Here is a 21,945-nt window from a genome sequence, read left to right as displayed (position 1 = left end):
CCAAATAAAGTGTGCCCAGGTTAATGCATGTGTACACACGAAATAAATAACTTCCTTTTCTTAGGTAAATGCATGCCTGATAGCAGTGGAAGAAGACTAAGGTAGAAAACACACTGCAGAAATAATCCAGTTTGAGACTGCTTTAACTGCCCTGGCTCAATGGTAGGGAATCCTGGGAATTGTAGTTTATTCTGGCACCAGCTCTCTGACACAGAAGGCTAAATGTATCACAAAACTGCAACTTTCAGAATTGCCTAGCATTGAGCCAGGGTAGTTAAAGCGGTCTTGAACAGGATTATTTCTGTGGTGTGTTTTGGACCTAAGAGTGTATCCACACTGCAGAAATAAAGCAGTTTGATACCACATTAACTACCATGATTGTATCCTTCAAAACTTGGGATTTGTAGTTTAATGAGGCACCAAATTTCTCTTGACAGGCCAGGCTGAATGCTTCATCAAACTTCAAATCCTAGGATTCCACAGGATGACAGTTAAAGTGATGCCAAACTGCTTTATTTCTTCATTGTAGCAACAGCCTGCAGGAGTAATTAGTCTGCAGGTCTTGTGTCATTTATTATTTCAGTATTGCATGTTTCATTGTCAGCTTACATAATTTGTTGTAAGTGTTAAGTTTCTCCTAAAGAAAATCATTAAAGAAATGAATAACACAATTCCTTCCCCCACCACTACCATTTTGGAGGTAAAACCAAACCTCTAGCAGTAGGAGTGAGAATGGATTAGTACATTGCCAGCAAGGACTTTTCAGAATTGTTTCTGTAATATGGAAAATTTGCAGATTAATCAACTAACCCACAGTTGTGAAGGAAAGTAAATACTGGCAGTCAGCAGATTATTTTATTTTGTATCACCACTCTAGATCAGGATGAGTAAAAAAGGCATATGCATGAAGGATATCAAAATTTGGGGGAGGGGTGGTGTTCAATGTGAGGAGAATTTGGTTCTAGTTTCCCAGCATTGTTGAAAATATTATTTAAACAGTCACTGTTATCCTAAGGGAACTTTTAATAACATATTTGAAAGTGTTTCTTGACAGCCAGACGAAGAACATTCTAGTTGTGTATTATATGTTGGAAATAATATGGTACATATAGATTAGTTTTAATCCCTTCTTGGTACAATCTGTCTTTTCTTCCACTGTTCCATTTGGATTTTTACAATACAGTCACCCCTCCTAACTTGCGGATCTGAGATCCGTGCCCTTGAATATCCACAGAGGGGTGACCTCTGCTATCTTCAATGGTGTGTGCACCTTAGCCACACACATGGGGGCACGCCCCATTCATGCCTATGGGGCTTGAATGTGCATGAGCCTCCATTTTCATGGGGGTCCAGAACAGATTCCCGGCGAAAACAGAGGGCCAACTGTACTATTAGGACGCTGGTATATTAGCATCCTTTCTGAACCTGGTGCTTTCCAGATGTTTTGGACTCCAAATCCCATCATTCCTGATAATTGACCATGGTAACCTGCACATTGCAGAATGTTGAATTATCCATTTGTTTTACTGTTTACAACAGCATCCTATAACATTTTGTCATACAAAATCAGCTTCTGCATTGTGCACATGCCACCAGCTGCCATTGGTAATGCCAGTTTTAAAAGCAAAATTCATCTGCATGTTGGCACCCAGGTGTGTATGTGTGAGTCTGATTTCCATCACTCCCTGGCCTCTCTTTGGCTTAGGTGCTAGAGAAAGACTGGATTTGGGATGATTATAAATTTATGAGAGGTGAAACTTTAATTCTTTCTGAAAAGTTCATCCCACATCCCACCATTGGAATAAGGAGAACCCATCCAAGTATACTCCAAGCTCAACTCTAATCCAGTTGAAGGGGAGGCACTTCATCAGCTTCAGCCCTAAAAGAAAGGAAATTGGCTGCTTGGGGTTCACTGGAGCAGGCAGGTACAAGCAATTGAGAAATGATAATGCTAATGTGGATTGGTTTCATTTTTTACAGGGAATAAGAGGAATTGCAGTCTGATAGAGTTCCATCCTTTTCCCTCAGGTGATTTATTAGCTATAAAAACAGGCCCTTTTGTGTGAAGGTACCAGAGAGGTCTAATGAAAACCAAATGGATAGCTGGGGATCTCAGGGCCAAATCTGACACCTGAAGGAACTCTAGGTATTCTCCTCACTTCTTATCAGTCCCTAAATTATTAAAATAGCATAATAATTGTTTCATAGAGCAAAAAGTAGTCTGCTTTCTGGGAGGGAAAAGGTCCTGGGCAACAACTTTCCACCCAACCATCCTAGAAAACTTGCTCCTGGCTAGGGTATTAGCCATGCGGGCTAATACTGTACCAAGTGGGCAAGATTGGAAAAGTGTCTTGTTATGTCCCTTTAGCCAGACACAAAATGATTACAGCAGTGCTGAGAGGTCTGGAGGGCCCTGATGGATCGCAGCACTAAGGCGGTGATTATGTAACTTGCTATAGTATAGGCCATAGCCAGACATGTTTCCAATCCTGCATCATCTCCACAAACCAATGAATGGCCATGGGAGGTGCTTCATTTTTTCTCTTTGTGGTGTGTGTTGAATATGGCTGCAACAATTATTCAGTTTAGCTGCCTGAGTACCCAAAACCAGAAGGCACTATTTAGTTTTTGCATGAACAGATCTTGATCTATATGAAATAATTTTTCTTTGTCTGCCATCCCTCCAAAAGCCATCTTCAGAAGACAGAAACTCCTTAGGTATCTGGGTATGTTTAGCCTGGAGAAAAGAAGGTGAACAGGTGATATGATAGCCCTGTTTAAATATTTAAAAGGGTGTCATACTGAGACTGGAGCAAGCTTGTTTTCTGCTGCTCCAGAGAATAGGACCCGGAACAATGGATGCAAGCTACAGGAAAAGAGATTCCACCTAAATATTAGAAGGAACTTCCTGACAGTGAGAACTGTTTGACAGTGGAACACACTCCCTCAGAGAGTGGTAGAGTCTCCTTCTTTGGAGGTCTTTAAACAGAGGCTGGATGGCCATCTGTCGGGGATGCTTTGATTGTGAGTTCCTGCATGGCAGGAGGTTGGACTGGATGCCCCTTGTGGGTCTCTTCCAACTCTGATTCTATGATTTGTAAGCTCGGGCTATTGTACAGTGGTGCAGTGGTAGTAGGGAATAGCCTCAAACTGAACGTTTTTGCCAAGGGAGATTCCACTAGCACAAGAACATTTGGGGAAACTTCCTGTTATTGCTTCATCCATGTGCAACACAACCCCTTGCTTCGTGGGCATCTCAGACACAAGTTGGGCTGGAGAGGAAAAGTAACATTGTATGAGTTGCCTTTTGCTTGTCCAGTTAGATACAAGTCTTCGTTAGCATGGAAGCACTGGAAGCATAATGTTATTTTTATTTCAACACAAATTGTTTTGATTAAAACTTGCTGGACATGCACTAGACCACAGAAAAGTGGTAAGAACTTGGCAGCTGGCATAATTTCTTTTTTGGTCGTTATATGCTCATAGAGTGCTTCCATATTAGCTTAAGGAGAGCACTGTTCCTCTGTAGTTTGTATGTGTGAGTATGTGATCAAATAAGCTGTTGGCATATGACTAATTTAATTAATTAATTAATTAATGGTTTTCTCAGGCAAGGAATACTCTGAAATATAGCCTACAGTACCTAGTATTTGTTGGCAATCTCCCACCCAAGTACTAACCATAGCTGATCCTGCTTAGCTTCCAATATCAGATGGGATCTGGTGCCTTGCTGATGTGCTCTTAGACAATCTACTTGTAGCTCTGCATTGTGATTGGCAATACCATGTGATGTAGCTATTGTTGGACTATATAACCTGAGGGTTTAATTGGCAGTAGAATTCACTCTGTGCTGTGAATTCCAGTATTCTGGAAGATAAGAGCATTCATTCATAAGAAAACATTCCAACATAGTTCCTAATAAGAATGGTTGTTGTAGTACAGTCCAGCAAGGTCTGCATAGCATTACCCTCTTGTCTGCCTATATTGACTGTGGACTCCTCCAGATAGGGCAAATTTGTCAGGAGGTTGAGATATTTATTTTAGTTTTCAGTCAAAAATTCATATGATGTTTCTGTTATGGGAGACTGTTTTCTGACACATTTTATTCCCACCTGCAATGGGATTTAAAAAAAAAAAATTAAAAGTTCCCCTCCTTTCATTTTCATGAGTTGTTTTTTAAAGAGTTACAGGACCACTGCATCAATGAAAGACCAATTTTGTACTATAGCACTACAACTTTTTTTTAAGAAAGAAAGAAAGAAAATTTTCCCTACATAGCATCCTATGATATCATAGGAACCCTAGTGCAATCTCAAGAAATTGCTAGAAACAGCCCAAAAAAGAATGGATGCAGTGGCAACAACCAGGGAAACCCAATGAACTATGTCAGAAGAACTCACCAGTCTTAGACAAATCTGGGAGAGTTCAATGTTAACTTAAAACCAAATGTAGATATGTATGCAATTAACAGCTCAATCCTATGGCACTTAAAATATCTCCTCTCCCAAAATGTTCTGAGAGAAATCTCTGTTTAAAATTTAGTTTGTGCAAAAATATTTAGATCTAAAGATTTTAAAACACTGCTGAAAATTGCTGTTTTCTTCTGGCAATCTGGTTTGATTATACATAATCATTATGTGTGGTCCATTGTTAAGTAATATACACAACATAGAATTTAACATTTTGTTAGCCTGTATGGCTAAACAACTGTTCAGTATTGTATGTGGACAAGCCTTGAGCTAGCATACGCTTTCTTCTCTTCCAACCCATCTGAACGGAGATTAGAGTTTTTCTCTTATTTTCAAGATGGTAGAATTATTTCTTACATTTACATGATCATCATGGCACTACCTTTCCACAGTTGTAAGATTACATACTGCTTTGAGGCAAGGAGTTATGCTGATGGTAGCAGTGCTGCTTGTAGGGTCTCCCGTGACAAGCTTATGCTGAGGAGCCAGACTAAATGTGCCAAACAGCTACTGGGCAGCAGCAGTAGTGGAGGGTAACACTGGTGGAGGATCTCTCAGAGACAACAGCAGTGGTACCATAGCTAACACTTGTTAGTACTGAAAAGTAAACTCCTTTTTTAATGTCTTTTACTATGGAAATCGTATGATGAGACAATCCAAAATAAAGCAAGAGACAATGCCCAAAGAAGAAACTTCCATGTCAGAAAGTAGTCAACGAGCTACTAGGGTAGAGCAGAGGACAAATATGAATAGTGCTGTGACTAATGACACAATAGGACTCAAGCTGAAAGGACATTCAGCTGTTGATGTGCTCAGAAATGAAAGGAAGATCCAAAGTTGCACAACAAAAATGGGAACATGAAATGTGAGAAGTATGAATCAAGGAAAGCTAGACATAGTAAAACAAGAAATGGAACATAGAAACACTGTAGTACTTGAAGCAAAGAATCCAAAGTGGACAGAAATGGGATATTTTGAATCTGTTACACACTTTTACTCAGGAAACAAAAATCTAAAGCTGCAAATTTGACCACCTGTGGATTGCCACACTCCATATTATTCAGTGATGGTGTATAAACATGGACGTGTGTGTGTTGCTACTCACTGAATAATACGGGCACAACTGTCTGTGTTTTTCCTATCCGTGGGCGCCCTCGGAACCAAACCTCTGCAGATGGGATGGGTCAACTCAATATATGAACCAGACAATAATATAAATTTAAGTAGTGGAGGGATTTAGAAATAGGTGGTAATGGCAAAATTCTGATCAAATGAAGTTAAACCTGGGTTTCTTATTGAAGCGGAATAAGAAATTAAGCTGATAGTTTCAGAGAAGAGATAATAAGCTGAGGTTTGAGGTGGATAGACTCTGTATGCTCTACATTCAAGAGGATATAACAGCAAACTACCTTAGGCCTAAAGCACCAGCTTCAGACTGTATTGGAGGCATGGAGTTTAGATGACACATTCCCTGAATGTGGCCAGAAGTAGTGCCGATGCCTTCTGGCAGCCTGGTTCATGACCAAGGCAGTGGCCCAGATCAGAACTGGGCACATGCAGTTGTCGCAGTCCCACTGCAAATGGTGCTTCTGCAATCCCAGTGCAGTCCTTTTGGCCCATCTGATTCAGGCATAAGATCCAACAGCATAATTTTGAAGTCAATGGGAGACTTGTGAAAATTATTTATCTTAGCATATTTACTCTGCTTTTCACAGCAGCTCAACAAAACAATTTTAAAACAAAATACTAATAAAATGCAACAAAATGAAAAACAACAAGCTAGCAATTTTTAAAAATTACAAAACTGTAACAGAAGATAGCATTTACTATCCAGATAAAAGAGCAGGGACCCATCAGACTTTTAAAACCCCACTGAAATCAGATTTTCATAAGAGGTTTTCACAAGATCCACAAGGGTAACAGATCCAGATCCAGACTAGATACTGTCTGCGAAAAGCCAAACGGAACATCAGACAGCAATGAGAAGTAAAACAGCCTTTGAAAAGCTTAATAAATAGAATCCCATTGGAAGCAGACATTTCTTTACATGCCTTGGAACAAAACCATATAGGCTTTAAAGTATATAACCAGAACTATAAACTGGGCTCAGGATCAAAATGGTGGCCAGTGCAAATGAATTAAATTTATGTTTAGTGAATGTCAGCAGCATTCTGTGCCAGTTATAATTCCCAAACATTTCAAAAGCAGCCCCACCTACATTGCTGACCATGCATACATAGCCATAGCCAGATCTGCCCTCTTTGAGAAGAGCCTTGATGAAAACTGTCCTGGCTGCAACCCTTAGTAGCAGAACTCGCTTCCAAGTAGGACCACTATCTGCCTGCCTAGTCTTTCAGAGGGGATGCTGCGCCATTCACAACAGGCAAAACACCCATTCTTAGGTCAGCTTCCTTCCCAAACTAAACAATTTAATGCTATCTGGATGTAGTCCCATCTTGTTACCCCACCTCAGTTCCATTGTAAACTGTAAAAAAAAAAAGGGGGGGTTCCCATTTTTTCTTTTTCCTCTGTCTTTATAAATATTCTGTAATAAATAATACATACTAATAATGAGTACAGTTGCCTATCAGAAGGATGGATATTATTTGCATTTCCAAAAGGAATGATTTCTGTTGGAAAATGGAAAGGATCAGCAACTGCAAACACAGTAGTAAGGGAGCACCAGTGGTGGTGGTTGTGTGGGACCTCTGCCCCCTTGCTAATGCCTCTGGGAGGGTGGAGGGTTTTTCTACTACCCAGCAAAAAAGATGTGTACAGTTTTATACAATTTGCTTGAAGAATTAGTCAGAAATCCTTGTCACTTGAAGGAGGAGGAGAGTGCAGGAACTTCTATTGCAAAAGCAAGCTGTGGGCACCTGTAAGGGCATTAGAATCAAAGCCAGAGAATACCCCAACTCATAGCAAGGAAGCCAGTCGGCAGTTAGCTGGCACTTGCAGCTTCCTCTTCCTGGGAAAAACAGAGAGTGTAAGTCTCCTTAACAGAGTAAAGTCTCTGACTTAAAAAGTCTTTAAAACAACAGAACTCTTTTAAAAATGGAAATAGCTGCTTACGTACTGTTGGATTCAATATTTTCTATCATAAACATTAAATGTTCACACATTAACTTAGAGGAAAGTCCATCTTTAAATCTTCCTTAATCTTGTTGTGTGCCTTCAAGTCATTTCTGACTTATAGCAACCCCAATGGGAACCTATCATGGAGTTTTCACTACAAGATTTGTTCAGATGGTGTTTGCCTTTGTCTTCCTCTGAGGTTGAGAGCGTGTGACTTTCCCAAGGTCACCCATTGGATTTCCATGGATGAGCAGGAATTTGAACCCTGCTCTCCAGAGTTGTTCAACATTCAAACCAGTACCTGGCTCTTTAATCTTGGTGAACCTTAAAATAATTTTATTTGTAAAAAAGCATACATATAGCCTGCTGGCTAAAATCCTCAAGCTGTCCTATTATCTCAGTATCCATTTTAAAGTAATTAATATGTGTTTTTTTAATGTAATGTGTGCTTTTATTCTTCAAGTTGGCTGATGGGTGGGTTTTTTTCATCTGCTCCATGGATACCAAAGACAGTGGTTGAATCATTTCCAAGAGGCAAGGTTGTTCCATTGTGGTCTGTAGGATTCAACCTTTTGTTTTCACATTTGGAGCCTTGAGCCCTCTTGATATAATTCCTGAAGCAACATTTGATAGAATATTTGAAAATCAAATAGCTGAATTCAATTACATTTAAGACTATGCACAAGCAAGACGTCACCACCACAATATAGAGGAAGACTTTCTTCTCAGTGGGCTTGGATATGTAGCAGTCAACAGTGTTAGGACATGGACTCATATCACATTTCACCAGGCGGGGAACATCAAATCCACCATAAAGTTTGTAAAACAGAAAGAGGAAACCTATTTCAAACCCTGTTTTGGAAAGGAGGCTGATGAGATAAGTGCATAGCAATCCACCATCCATACTCCCTGGGTCCTTGTAGAGCTTGGTTCTGTGTCTCTTTTCTCGACTCTCGCGATAAGCCACATGGAGAACGACAAGAAGTGATGGAGTAGAGACCATGATCAGTTGCAAGGCCCAAAGCCTTACTTGGGAAACTGGGAAAAAGTGGTCAAAACAGACATTTTCGCAGCCAGGTTGCTTAATGTTACACTCAAACTCCTTCTGTTCATCCTTCCAGACATGTTCTGCAGCCACAACGTAGACAAGCAGGCGGAATATGAACACAATAGCTAGCCAAATTCTGCCAATTCCAGTTGAATATTTATTCACTCCACTTAAAATATCTCGGAGAAATCCCCAGCTCATTTCTTCTACTTCAGGAAAAGCAAGATGCTGTAACAAAACAAATATGCCATATGAGAGTGTCCATCGAAAATAGGAAGCATCCAAATTGAATTACATTACTGGTTGGGGGGGGAGTGACAGTTAGACCAGGGTAAGATACAACATTTGACCTATTTAAGAAACCTCGCAGGCTGCGCTGCAGAAATAATCCAGTTTGATACTGCACTACCATTGCTCAATGCTATGGAATTCTGGGAATTGTAGTTTTGTGAGACATTTGGTCATCTATCAGAGAGCTCTGGTGTCATAAAAAAATTCCCAACATTCCACAGCATGTGGTGTCAAACTGGATTATTTCTGCTGTGCAGATGCAGCCTTAGTCTTCCTATTTGTAAACTGGAAATAACAGAACTTTCTATTCCTGTTTTGCTCTTTCAAGGATCTTAGAATTTAGGGTACAAAGATGCATAAGAGAGACACTAGGGACAATTTGTTTTCATATACTAGAAGAAACCATACGTAGCAACAACGAAAAAGCTTGAAATAGTTTGTCCACAGTAGGTTACACCTTGTTACAACTTCATTAGAGTTGAACTGTTTCCAGACACTGTTCAAAAGGCTGCTGATGACCTAAAAAGCTCTATACATCTTAGGTTCAAAATATCTGACAGGCAGCATTTCCTTATGCAAGCCTGACCAGGCCATGAGATCCTCAGGAGAGGCTCTTCTTTCAGTCCTTTACAGGTATGGTTCATGGGGCATGAGATAGGGCCTTCTTGGTGGTTGTCCCTAAGCTCTGCAATTGTCTTCCTAGGGAAGTTAGCTGGCTCCCTCGCTGTCCTTCCATTGGCAGGTAAAAGTTTTACCTCCCTGATGGGCTTTTAGGACTTGCAAATGGCTATTGGTTTAACACTCTTTTAAAGTGTATTGTTTTAAATGGGACCTTTTAAACTTATTTTTAATGATTTAATAATGCTGAACTTTTGTCTGTTTTTTACTATATTGTAATAATTGTAAGCTGCCTTGTGTGTCAATTTTGGAAAGAAGGCAGGGTATAAATAAAGTAGTGGAAGAGGCAGAGGTAAGTGGTGTGGGGTTCTTCCACTACTGGACTACTATTCAACATCATTTCTATAATGCTTAAGGCTGGGATTGACGTTTTTGGCATAGGAGGGTATCCATTTTGCAAGCTCTTGGGGGATTTCCAAGATTAAACCTTCACTTCTGCTGAGTTGGGATGGAGCCACTGAACCACAACCCATATGTACAAAATAGCCCATTATGGGAGGGTCAGTTTGGGTAGAGGAAGCATCCGTTTTTCATTCAGGATTAACCCTAATTCTTTGTTCCTGAGAGATGGCTGTCCAACCTCTGTTTAAAAGTCTCCAGAGAAGGAAAGTCCATTAACCTCTGAAGCAATCTGTTCCACTGTCAAAAAGAACAATGAATATTTTTATTTATTACATTATTCTATTACCGGAGAGTTCTGAATTCATTTGAATGCATTCATGCCAATGTCTTAAATGCCCTAAATTACTTCCTATTCCACTTAATCTATTGTATTGAGTACAAATTTAAGAATTTCAAGGTCTTTAGTCAAATAATTTATCAAATATTGAAATGGAATCTACTTTTCGTTGGCATACCTGCTTTATAGAGTAAAATGAGTATTTCTATAGATTCCCAATTGTTTCCTGAGACTCTTTGCCAATACAAAACTTATTTGCTGTAAATTCCATTGAATTCAATAGAATTTATATCTGACTGTACATAACAAGAATCAAACCTTGAAGCCTGCAAAGTAAATCAGTTTCAGTTCTATGATTATGTTGCTAGGTGGCAGTATTTTCTTACAAAATAGCACTCCATTGCTCTTGTATCATACACAATAAAAGAATATTCCTTCCAGTATCCTGATACACTCTCAGTATCTAGTCTCTGAGGATCATAAATACAATGTATATATTGCAATCTTTCAGTCCTAAATTATCTTAGATAATGGCCTTTAAGTGTGTAAAATGTGTTTTGTAATTGACTATCCTATTCAGGTGCCACAAGGCAATGCAAGGATAATGCAAAGCCAAGCATCCATGTGGCTAAACTGACTGCAGAATGGGATGGTCTGATGTCAGGCATTAATAGAGAGCCATACAGAAGCGACTTCAGCTGAGATCCTCCCTTGTGCCTGTATAGTGTTAATTTGCACTAACTTAGTTAAGCAGTGAGCCAGTGTGGGTGGAGTGTTGGACTTCTGCTCTGGAGAACAGGGTTCAGTTCCCCACTCTGCCATGGAAGCCCACTGAGAAGTTTATCACACAGGAGGAATTTCTCTTAATTTTGAATGAAAAGAAAGTGGGGCCAGAATGCATTCACGTGAATTCGCTAGTTCAGTGAATTTATGTGAATTCGAATTGGGTTCGAACTGACTTCTCATTGCCCGAAAATAGCTCGCCATTACCCGCAATTGCGTGTGGTAGTCTATCACACAATAACATCAAACCCCATGATTGCGTTTGGATTGCCATTGGATTATACTCCGAGTTTCCCTTGTCTGATAAACTCCTGAGTGACCTTGGGCAAGTCACACACTCTCAGGCCAAGAAAACCCCATGACAGGGTAATCTTAGGGTCAGCATAAGTTGGGAACAACTTAAAGGCACACAACCACAGTTCATCAGTGGTTGCACTATGCCACCTTTCTGCTGAATGCCAGTATTGAAGGCACTGCTGAATAGTTACGCATCATCCAAGAATACAAGAAATGGTATTTGCAACAATTACACTTGCCAAAGGTCACTTGCACAATTGTGAAGTGAGCACAGACATTACATCATGGCCAAAACATACAAATGCATGACAAAAACAACAGAATCCTAGCCTTAATTTGATTCTAGCACTAACAGTTTCATCCAACAGTATATGGAATACTAGAAGTAACAAGAACATACAGCATTTAGGGATTTTTTTTGGCATGGACTGTACTATGAATGTAAAGTGTACCATAGCTAGAATAATCATTGGCCCTTATCACACGTGAAATTTGAACTAAAATCCAGAGCCAATCTGAAGTGAAGGGGAAGAAGAGTCAATTTGAATCCAAGGCAATTCATGTCATGAATTATCACACATGAAGAACGAAATTGTGGTGATTCCTGAGTCAAAGCGGAATGAGTGCACATTGAATTACCACACCAGTACATACCATGCGGATTCACCAATGCGAATTGGGACCCTTGTGCATGCTCAGTGGGGCTCTGAACGCATCGTGAACCTTTGCACTTCCGGGGTGAAGAAGGGGGCCATTTCCTGGTTCCAGTTTCATGTGAATGCTAGCCTCACGTGAATGACAGCTTCACATTTCTTCCTCCCTTCTATTTTCCCATCCCTGGTAGCCAAATCCAAATGGGTCCTCCATGTCAGAGCCCCCATCCATTTCAGCCACATCTATATCTATCCTCCTGTCATTCTCCTCATCTATTTCAGCAACATCTACATCTATTCTCCTGTCATTCTCCTCATCCATTTCAGCAACATCTACATCTATTCTCCATGTCAGAGCCCACATCCATTTCAGCCACATCTACATCTATCCTCCGTGTCAGAGCCCACATCCATTTATTATTATTATTAAAAAAAATTCTGTCTCTGCAAAATAATCAGTGTAGAAGCTGAAGGAGATCTGAAGGAGACCCATTTTGGAGGAGTGCAGAAATGATCCGGTTTCCCTTATTCCCCATGCTCCCTAAAGTACCACTTCCCTGAATCCAATCCAATCCACTCTCCTTCCCTGTGTAACAGTTGCCTTCTCTTAGATTGCATTCACACTGGGGAAATAATCCAGTTTGACTCCACTTTCACTGTCCTGGCTCAGTGCTATGGAATTCTGGGAACTGTAGTGTTGTGAGACATTGAGCCTTCTCTGCCAGAGAGCTCTGGTGCCTCAGCAAAGTAATATTATTATTATTATTATTATTATTATTATTATTATTTTGCAGTGTCTTGTTCTCCTTTGGGTACCCAGCCTCCAGCCTTGAGACGTGGCAAAAAATAAATTGTTTTTATTATTAAAGAATTATTATTATTATTATTATTATTATTATTATTAATAATAATAATAATTTTCTTTCCTGCCTCTCCTCAAGGCTGGAGGCAAGGTACCCAAAGGAGAGAACAAAGTACCCTTATTAAGGAAATACTATGCAGCCTCCGTTCTTGAAGGAGTACTGGAAGCAAATGGAGCAAAATTGCAGCGCTGCATCATGGGAAATTTGCCACCTTGGAGCTTTGGGGGGGTGTACCAGGATGGAAGTAAAGTTGCATTCCACATCAGACAAATTCAGATTGAAATCGAAGTGGGCTTGGAAACAATTTTTGTGAATTCACTTGTTACCGAATTCACAAAAATCAGGAGTCACTTTGGATTGACTTTGGATCTGGCTCAGAAGTACTCCCCATAGAACGCAATCCTGTGTGATAATACATCACATTTTAACACGAACTCGCATGGATCAGGAGTGACTCTGGATTGGAGCTGCAAAACCTGTTGTCTGATAAGGGCCATTGAATTACTTCTGTGTTCTGTCTCATGTTACAAAGGAGGGTGAGGAAGGCTCAAATGCATATTTTAGTGTTGTGTTTGTGTACTTTAAATCATCTTTAAGTATATGTTGAGCCCCTTCCTACTCAACTGGATCAATCTAAGCAGCTCTGAGTTTCTGGGATCAGAATAAAGGGCTTATAGATAAAAATAGGGGCTTTTGAGCCTATCTCTAAACCCTACCTTTTTTCATTTAGCATTTCAAAATGAGTATGACCAGAACCAAATCACTTACTTGGAAAAGTTAGCTGAGTGGCTTTATTAGTAAAATTCACTGCTAGTAGGATCAGGTAGACTCATAGAGCTGGACGGAGGCTCATAGAGCATTGAGTTGCCACCACTACCAGCAAGATCTCCAGTTAGAGCACCCCAGCAGGTAGCTGTCCAGCCTCTTTCTGAAGCCACCTAGAGAAGGAGACCCCACCACTTCTCTAGGCAATTGATTCTATTACCAGGCCACTCTCACTCTCAAGAAGTTCCTTCTAAAACTAAAACTCCATCGATATCTGCCTTCCTGTAACTTAAAACCATTAGACCTGTCCCTACCCCTGGGGCAGCAGAGGACAGGCCTGCACCTTCATCTCTATGTCTACCCTTGAGGTATTTTAAGAGTGCTATCATGTCATCCCTCAGTCTTCTCTTCTCTTGCTGAACGTGCCTGGCTTGCTCAACCTTTCCTCTTATGTTTTGTTCCTGTTACCATCTTTGTTGCCCTTTTCTGAGCTTTCTCCAGCTTATCTGTTTCCTTCTTCAAATGAGGTGCCCAGAATCAAATATAATACAGGTCCTTGGTATCCACTGAGGTTTGGTTCCAGGACCTCCTGTGTATACCAAAATCCATGGATGTTCATGTCCCATTAAATACAATAGCACAGTAAAATTGTATCCCTTATATAAAATGGTAAAATCTAGGTTTGATTTTCAGAATTTATATATATATTTAAAATACTTTGAAGCCATGGATGGTTGAATCCATGGATAAAGAATCCGTGGATATAGAGGGCCAACTGTACTCCAGATGAGGCTTGGCTCATGAAGAATATAGTGGAAATATTACATCCCTTGACTTGGAAACCATAGTTCTAATAATAATAGCTAAAATATTATTTGCCTTCTTTGCTACAGTGTCACACTGCTGGATCAAGTTTAACTTTATGATAAGTAGTAATCCCAAGATCCTTTCCACAAGTACTACTACTAAGCCAAGTATCCTCCATTCTATACCTGTACATTTGTTTAGTTTTGGGTTTGTGGCCTAAGTGCAGAATTTTGTATTTGCCTTTATAGAATTTCATTCCATTTATCTCAGCCTGGTTTTCTGTTTTATCAAGATCCTGTTTTCCAATATGTTAGCTACACTTTCCAGTTTTCTATCATCTGGAATTTGACATGCATTTCCTCTACTCATAATCTGAGTCATTGGTAAAAATGTTGAAGAATGACAGCCCCAGGACAAAATCCTGAGCACTCCACTCAAGATTTCCCTCAATTTGAAGTGTGGGATCACCTTGTTGCTGCTGCTGATTTGTGCCTTCAATTCATTTCTGACTTATGGTGACCCTAAGGGTTTTTCTGGCAAAACTGGTTCAAAGCGGGTTTGCCACTGCTTTCCTATGAAGCTGAGAGAGTATGACATACCCAGGGTTACCCAGTAGGTTTCCATGGGTGAGCAGAGACTCCAACCTTGGTCTGCCAGAGTTCTAATCCAACACTCAAATAAATACCCTACCCATCTCTCCATAGGACCACTAGTGACCTGTAAGCATCAGTTCCTAGAGTTGAGCTGGAAGCCTTCTAAATGTTTCTGTGTGCTGTTTCCCATAAATCCCAGCCAGCTTGGCCAATGACTAGTAGTTTCTGTAACATCTGGATGGGCAGAGGATCCTCTCAAGAGTTTGGAAGTTACCTTTTTTTTTTACACATATACCCCTAAAGGTACCAGATCCCATCTGATTGTGGAAGCTAAGCAGGATTAGCCCTGGTTAGTACTTTGATGGGAGGCTATACTTCAGAGGAAAGAACTGGCAAAGCCAATTCTGAGTATTCCTTGTGTAAGAAAACCCTATGAAATCCATTGGGTCACCATAACTTGACAGGCAACATGAAGGCACGTGGACACACAAATAATGCCCCAGCCAGCATGGACACTGTTCAGTTGATCACAGTAACTGTTTCAGTTTCGGGGTCTTCACCACTGCCCAATGAGTAATTGTAATTTTCAGCCTACACAAATCCAACTCAGATGCTTACTTTACTATGTGCCTCCATCAGAGAGTGTTACAGTCCTGTGCCATTTAAGCTTTATTTATTTGACAGCTGATTTGTAGTGACCCTTTACACAACTGTAAGTAAACCCATGATATATATGGTACTGTGTAGATTATGTCAGTGCTATTCAAAGCAGTGGTGGTCCTGAGATCGGTGCTGGTCTCTGAGTCATCTGCTGCAGTTGCCTCATGAGTTTCCAGGAAATAAAGAAATAATTGTAGCTACTGAGCACAGAAATGGAACTGAAGTCTGGCACATTGGAAAAAAATAATTGCCAGTCCCTCACATAGGATCGCTTAGGAAGCACTGGTTTAGACAACGTAAGAGAAGATCACAGGCTATAACCATTCAGAATTTAGACTGGGCCCCATCAAATAAGGGAGGATCCTAAAATACAGTAAAAATATTTTGTTTTACAAAACCATGTCAGCATTTTTCAAATAAACATGAGTTGTACAACCACATAGAGGAGCCATGTTTGGTTTGTTAGACTCAAGGTTTTGTTGTCATCCCTGTCAGATGGACTTCTATCCACTTCTGCAACTGATTCCAAGAACATTCTTTAAATAATGGTGTGATGACAGGATCCACAGATGGATCTACACTGGCCAGAATATTCTGTGGTGCTGAAGCTGCCCTGAATTCCCTATTACTTGTGCATTCAGGAGCAATGCCAAGTACCTGACTACACAGCATCCCCCTGTGCCACCTGCCACCTCAGCTGGCACAATTTGCTCCCTCTGAGGCCAGAAATGCATCCAACATCAATCATATGGCTGGGCGTCTCGGTGTGACCTCACTGGGAGCAACTTGCATCACCACTGGCAGGTGGCACAATGGGACACTGTGTAGACAGCCACCTGGCAGAGCTCTGAAATGCTCTGGATTTTCTAAGAAGATCTAGGGCCATTCCCACTGGGCAAAAAAGCGGCTTATTTTGCTGCGATTCTGACTCGGATTTTTTCCCCCGAGTCATAATCGAATCTGACCCATCGTTCCCATTAAAAACAGGTGCAAACAGAACCAGGTTTTTTTACCACTGTTTTCGTTCCCATTGGTATTTTCCCTGTGGTAATTTGAAGCGGGTTATTTTGTTCCCCGTTCCCATTGCCCTTCCGAGACCTCTTTTTTTAAAATCAGCTGTCAACGTCACAGTCAATCAGTCGCTTAGGCGCTTTTCCCCTCCGAGAAAGGAAGAAGGGAGCCTCTATTCCCCTCAAATCCCTTTGCATCCGAGGCTCTTCTGTGTCTCCCCATATTCCCTTTGGGAAAGAGAGAAGAGAAGGCTCGATCCCCCCCTCAAATCCCTGGGCGTCCAGGCTCTCCTGTGTCTTCCCATAGTTCCTCTGGGAAAGAGAGAAGGAGCCTCCATTCCCCCCAATCCCTTTGCCTCCCCCATTGCTCCCTGGGCTGTCTGGGGGGCGATCATGCAGGCATGTACTGCAAAGCCCATCTGCTGCTCAGGCGCTAAGGCGGAGGCAAAAAAAATAGTATAAAATGGTGTTCAATGGCTCTCCTCACACATTGGTCTATGACTGTGGAGCAGAGGGGAGGTTGCAGGGGGAGTAATGTGTGTACTGCATTTGGAGCTCAATGTAGCGCGATTGCCTTACCTTGCTTCCCAATCCACTGGGGGAAAGGCTATGCGAACGGAAGAAAATGGCGCAGGCGATGAAGAAAGAGAACAAAGAGGGTGACACCCCCAGGCCAGTCCCTTGAGCGCTGCTCCTCCCATCTCCAGGTTCCCAAATCAGACACCCTTTCGTTCCCATTCATTTGCCCCAAATCAGACTAGGGAGGCACAGGAAAACTCGCTAAAAAGCCACTGTTTTTTTTAACCAGTTTATCGACCTATAATTCGGGGGTTTTAGGATAATTCGATTCAGATTTGAATTCCAATGGGAACGATATCGGAGCCATGCGAGTCGAATGCACTCTTAAATGGAGACAATGCACCCATGATTCGCGTCCTGATCCGTGTTATAGGCCAGTGGGAATGGGGCCCTAGAGTAAATAGTGAGTTTTTTTGAAAGAGGATTAAGGGAGGGATGGCCTGGATTCATGGCAGGACTGATCTTTTTATGTGCAGACAATCCATAGTCAAATCAGGCCTTTGGCTCTGTGGGGGAAACCAATATAAATGACCTGTGCAGATGTGCCCTGTATAAATTATTTGGATAAGAGATGGCCATGGCATCCAGATGTTGAACTGCAACTGAAACCCCCATCAACCTTGGGCAGCATAGCCAGTGGTTAAGGATGACAGGCGTTGCAGTCCAACAATATCTAGAAGACCACATGTTCCCCATTCTTGTAAGATTCACAAACGTTCATGCATTTAGATGAGAGAGCAACTGAGCTATGTATATTAGAAACTCATGCCACCATACCATTCCAGGCACTCCTGTCCAGTCACACTGTGCAGCCGTGCTCTCCTTGATCAAAACATATTGCTACAAATAATAAAGGGGGAACTAGCATTAGCACAGATTTTACAATGGTGAGAGACATAACACCCAGAGCACAGGGAGGTCCTTGCATCAGTGGAGTCCAAACCTTCTCACTTATTTCACAATAAATGTAATGCAAAGATAGAGAACTGGTACCTAACCAACCAAGAACAGCTAAAGAATATAATTAAGTTTAAGGACCTTGTTTCTTATTGTTACTAAGTTAAACATTACCTTGTACAAGCTTTCCTAATTATGCATACTTTAAAAAAAACATGTAGGACATGCTTGTCCTAAAGCCTTAACAAAACTGGCCAAAATCCAAAGTGTGCACTGGATGTGTTATACATGCCAAAATGTTCCCTTTTTCCCTCCACAACATCTCAATATTTCTCCTTGAAGCTGCAAAAGGGAATTGAGGAGCTGCCTTTCAGGACAGGATGTCATGCAGCCACAAAGGAAATTTGGCCTACTTTGGTCACATGGGTGTACCTTACATTTTTGTTCAAGGTTCATTGGATTCCTGTGAGTAATCCCAAATTAGATCCCATGATGCATTCAGCTTCTGGAGTGGGCATTCATACTACAGGCAGCTGTTCTACATCAGACAAAAACAAATAATACTCGCCAGACAGCAATAAGCAATAGCCGAGTTCTATGGACACATGTCCTAACCCAGCTCTGTCCTATGGCCCACAATCATTCTTATGAGGAATGAAGCTTGGAAAAATTGCTGCCTGCACTATAACTCCAAGAATTGCCCAAACCATGACTGGAAAGGCCATGCTTCCACTGCAGTGGTGCACTCTGGCCAGGACTTTGGGGCAGAAGTGCTGAATTGCACAAAGTAGAATGAGCAGAAGGTCCCTGCAAACATAGCCAGACTAGATGACTGCATTTTCACATATAGTTAGTAATACATAATACCATCAGAAGAAAGGGGATAGTTAAGACCATCAAGCTCAGAGTCTAAAGGTATGTTAGAAAACTAGCAGTAAGTAACACTACCACATTATTATTTTAAAAAGCTCACCCGAAGGGGAGGTTTGCAGGGCCCAGAATGCCTCCCATTAGTCTTCTCAAAACTCTCCCCTTTTTGGTCTTTGAGTGTGATTTTCAGATGATTTTCTGCCTGACCCCCGGCCGCCCCCCACAAAAAACCACCAAATGGCCCAAAATACACACAAATGGTCATTTTCCCTCCCCCGGCCTGTGAAAACCTTTGGCTGAGACCTTGCTCAAATTGATGACCAGAAGTATTTCTGTGTAATTCCCAGTGTGCTGGGAAGCAAAAGGGGAAATTGATCACTGCCCCTACACAGTTGTCCACTCCAGCCTAGACATTTTTGAAAACAAAAACAAGAGGAAAATTGGAAAATATCAATGGGTGGTGCCAAATTAAGCCATGAACTTTCCACAGGGGCTTTTGTTCCTGCCATCAATTTAGAAGTGTAAATTTGGTGAGGGGCTGCCCTACACTTTATAGATAATGAAGTTTACCATAAGTACTTGCAATGCCAGAGGTAGAACGTTGGGCCACATTTAAAGAGATTATACTGTACATATCTAGTCAGGAGGCACACACTGCAGGTCTTTTTCTAGCTTAACACAACAGCTTTACAAGCAAGGGAGTGGCTGCTGCATTGTGTACTCTGCTGGCATGGTGTTGAAAGACTAAAACATTGGGGAAATGCAAGATGAACACAAAATGTCCTTTTTAAGTGTAAAAAGGCACTGACCAAGCCTATGAGCTTCAGCTCCTAAAATGGGGTAATATATAATAATTCAGAGGGACACCTTTATCTAAAGCACAAAGACGTAACAAGTCTTATTTGGCATAAGCTTTCAAGGGCTCCAGCCCACTTAATCAGACTGCATCTGATGAAATGGGCCCAGTCCATAAAAAAACTATGCCAAAATGAAACCTGCAAGTCTTTAAGATAACCACAAGACTCTTGGTTGTTGTTTTTACAACAGCAGACTGATATATCTACCCTTCTAGCAATTTCTGTGTAACATCAAGAGATTTGTTTCTTCCTGTATGCTTTGCTGACGTATACCCCCTACTACCCCTGCCAAAATGCCAGGTGCGCACTACTTGTGATGCTTCAGAGAGAATGTAATACCCCAGACAGGTTCATGTGTGTTTTGGCTCAAGTTATTCTCAGCAATGTTGTGGCACTGGCAGCATTCCATAATGGGTTCCCTTAAAAATGGATTGAAAACTCTCACAGATCTTCAGTGCAATGTCCTGTCTGACACAAATTGTCTGTAGCTTTTGTCCTGTTGTCTGCAACATTCACTCGCACTGTGAAGTCCCATTTGCTTTAAGAAGACTACACATGCTGCATTTTCAAAAAGTTCATAGTAATAAAAATTGATCAGATATAACTTGTCCTGCTGTCATGGAGAATTAACCTGTGCCTTCACAGTGCACCTTTGTAACTTGCAATGAAAGACACAGAAACAGTGTTCTATCTAGCAAAGGCCTTCAGCCTTTCCGGACCACAAAACATGGAGCTCACTTCAAAGCATTTAGATAGTATTTTAATGTACTCTCTTTTGTTTTCTCTCTCTCTTTCATCTTCCTATCTCTAAACCTTCACTTTCCCTTTATATCTCTTTCACTTTTCCTCTGTTTCTTTGTCTAATGACTGGCATGGTGACTCCTCCTAGATAAAGTTGTTGGCAATGCAAATATGGATAATTAGTGACCAATTTTATAAATTACTTTTTGGGGAACTCTACCTTTCAAAAACCCCTAACATTGCCACTGAACCATGGTGGCAGTGGGATTCTGAGCACTGTAGTCCAAAAATTAACTTGGACAAGCTCTTTGAGAGAATTACTAGATGTCAATTGAGGCCATATTAAATCTAGCAGGCTACCCTTCTCAATGGATGTATCTTTTATAACATCATCTATTTGTGTATATTTTTACACATAGCTATTATTACACCTTCTCCACATTATCTAATTCACCTTAGTTCATTCCAATTCAGACATTCTGTTTTGCTGGGTGGGGAGAAAGGCTCTTTTAGTGGCATATATGAGGTTGCCAAAAATATCATATAAACAAATGCTAATGTGTCATCCGGATAATTGTTTTAAAAGGTTTTTAAGTAACTGTCATAGAAAAAAAAATGTCGCAGTAAACCATGGTGGGCCAGAAGGTCATCTGAAAGTCCAGTGTCAATCATCCATCACAGATGGACAGATTTTAATATCCACTATGGCATGGCATTTGTCTGTTTCTATAGGCAAACTCGCTTCATTTGTATTTCCTGGGAATTTAAACATTTTCCAGCAAAACCTTTCTGCAAGGCTATTTTTGTTGAATTTGACGTACTTAGAATCTAAATGCTATTTTACTATCAAGCTGTTTAAAAGGGAAGACATTTACATGTTGTTTAAGATAAGTGGAAAACAGACTTACCTATATAACAGCAGATGGTTGTCAGAGAACACAGCAGGTTTCTGGTACCATTAAAAATTAATGATTCCTCTTCCCAGAAAGGGAGTTTTACAGCTTCAGGTCTTGAAAAGTGATTCCGGTGGTTTCCTAGGCAGTGTAACCTAAACAGGTGTAACCTGATCATTTCTTCTAACATACTATTCAAATGAGGAACACCACATGCCTCCTGTTGTCCAGAGGAGTGTCAGAGAAAACAGAAACTCAAACGGAATAGCATTGCTGCTGAACTCATATATTTTAAATAGCATACTTGGGCTTCCCATGCTGGAGCAGAATTGGAAAATTCTTCTGTTAGAGGTTAAGTTGAAAGGCAGCATGCTGTAGAGGAAATCATGTCTGGCTTGGTCTCCAGAGACTGGCATTCCAGTTCCTGGTCAGCAATG

General features: G+C 40.9%; 2 protein-coding genes across 3 annotated transcripts in view; one reads left to right on the top strand and one right to left on the bottom strand.

Annotated features, from left to right (window-relative positions):
- Positions 1-21,945, top strand: part of LOC149311320 (small integral membrane protein 8-like) — a 70,486-nt gene that overhangs the window by 31,982 nt on the left and 16,559 nt on the right. The gene's annotated exons all lie outside the window — the stretch shown is intronic.
- On the bottom strand, positions 7,763-21,579 carry LOC149311321 (gap junction beta-7 protein-like). 2 transcript variants are annotated; one of them, XM_089530796.1, is made up of 2 exons: positions 21,524-21,579; positions 7,763-8,820 (listed from the first exon to the last, which is right to left on the bottom strand). In XM_089530796.1, exon 2 carries the CDS (start codon positions 8,791-8,793, stop codon positions 7,996-7,998), a length of 798 nt encoding a protein of 265 aa, XP_089386922.1. In that variant the 5' UTR covers positions 8,794-8,820; positions 21,524-21,579; the 3' UTR covers positions 7,763-7,995. The 2 variants fall into 2 exon arrangements, with proteins under 2 accessions (XP_089386922.1, XP_089386921.1); XM_089530795.1 differs by lacking the exon at positions 21,524-21,579 and adding an exon at positions 18,028-18,083.

Source organism: Sceloporus occidentalis, unplaced genomic scaffold (genome assembly GCF_023333645.1).
Source record: "Sceloporus occidentalis isolate IW3139 unplaced genomic scaffold, rSceOcc1.0.p SCAF_6, whole genome shotgun sequence".
Classification (NCBI taxonomy): Eukaryota; Metazoa; Chordata; class Lepidosauria; order Squamata; family Phrynosomatidae; genus Sceloporus; species Sceloporus occidentalis.
The sequence above is the reverse complement of the archived record's forward strand: the minus strand, read 5'-3'. Positions and strand labels throughout refer to the sequence as shown.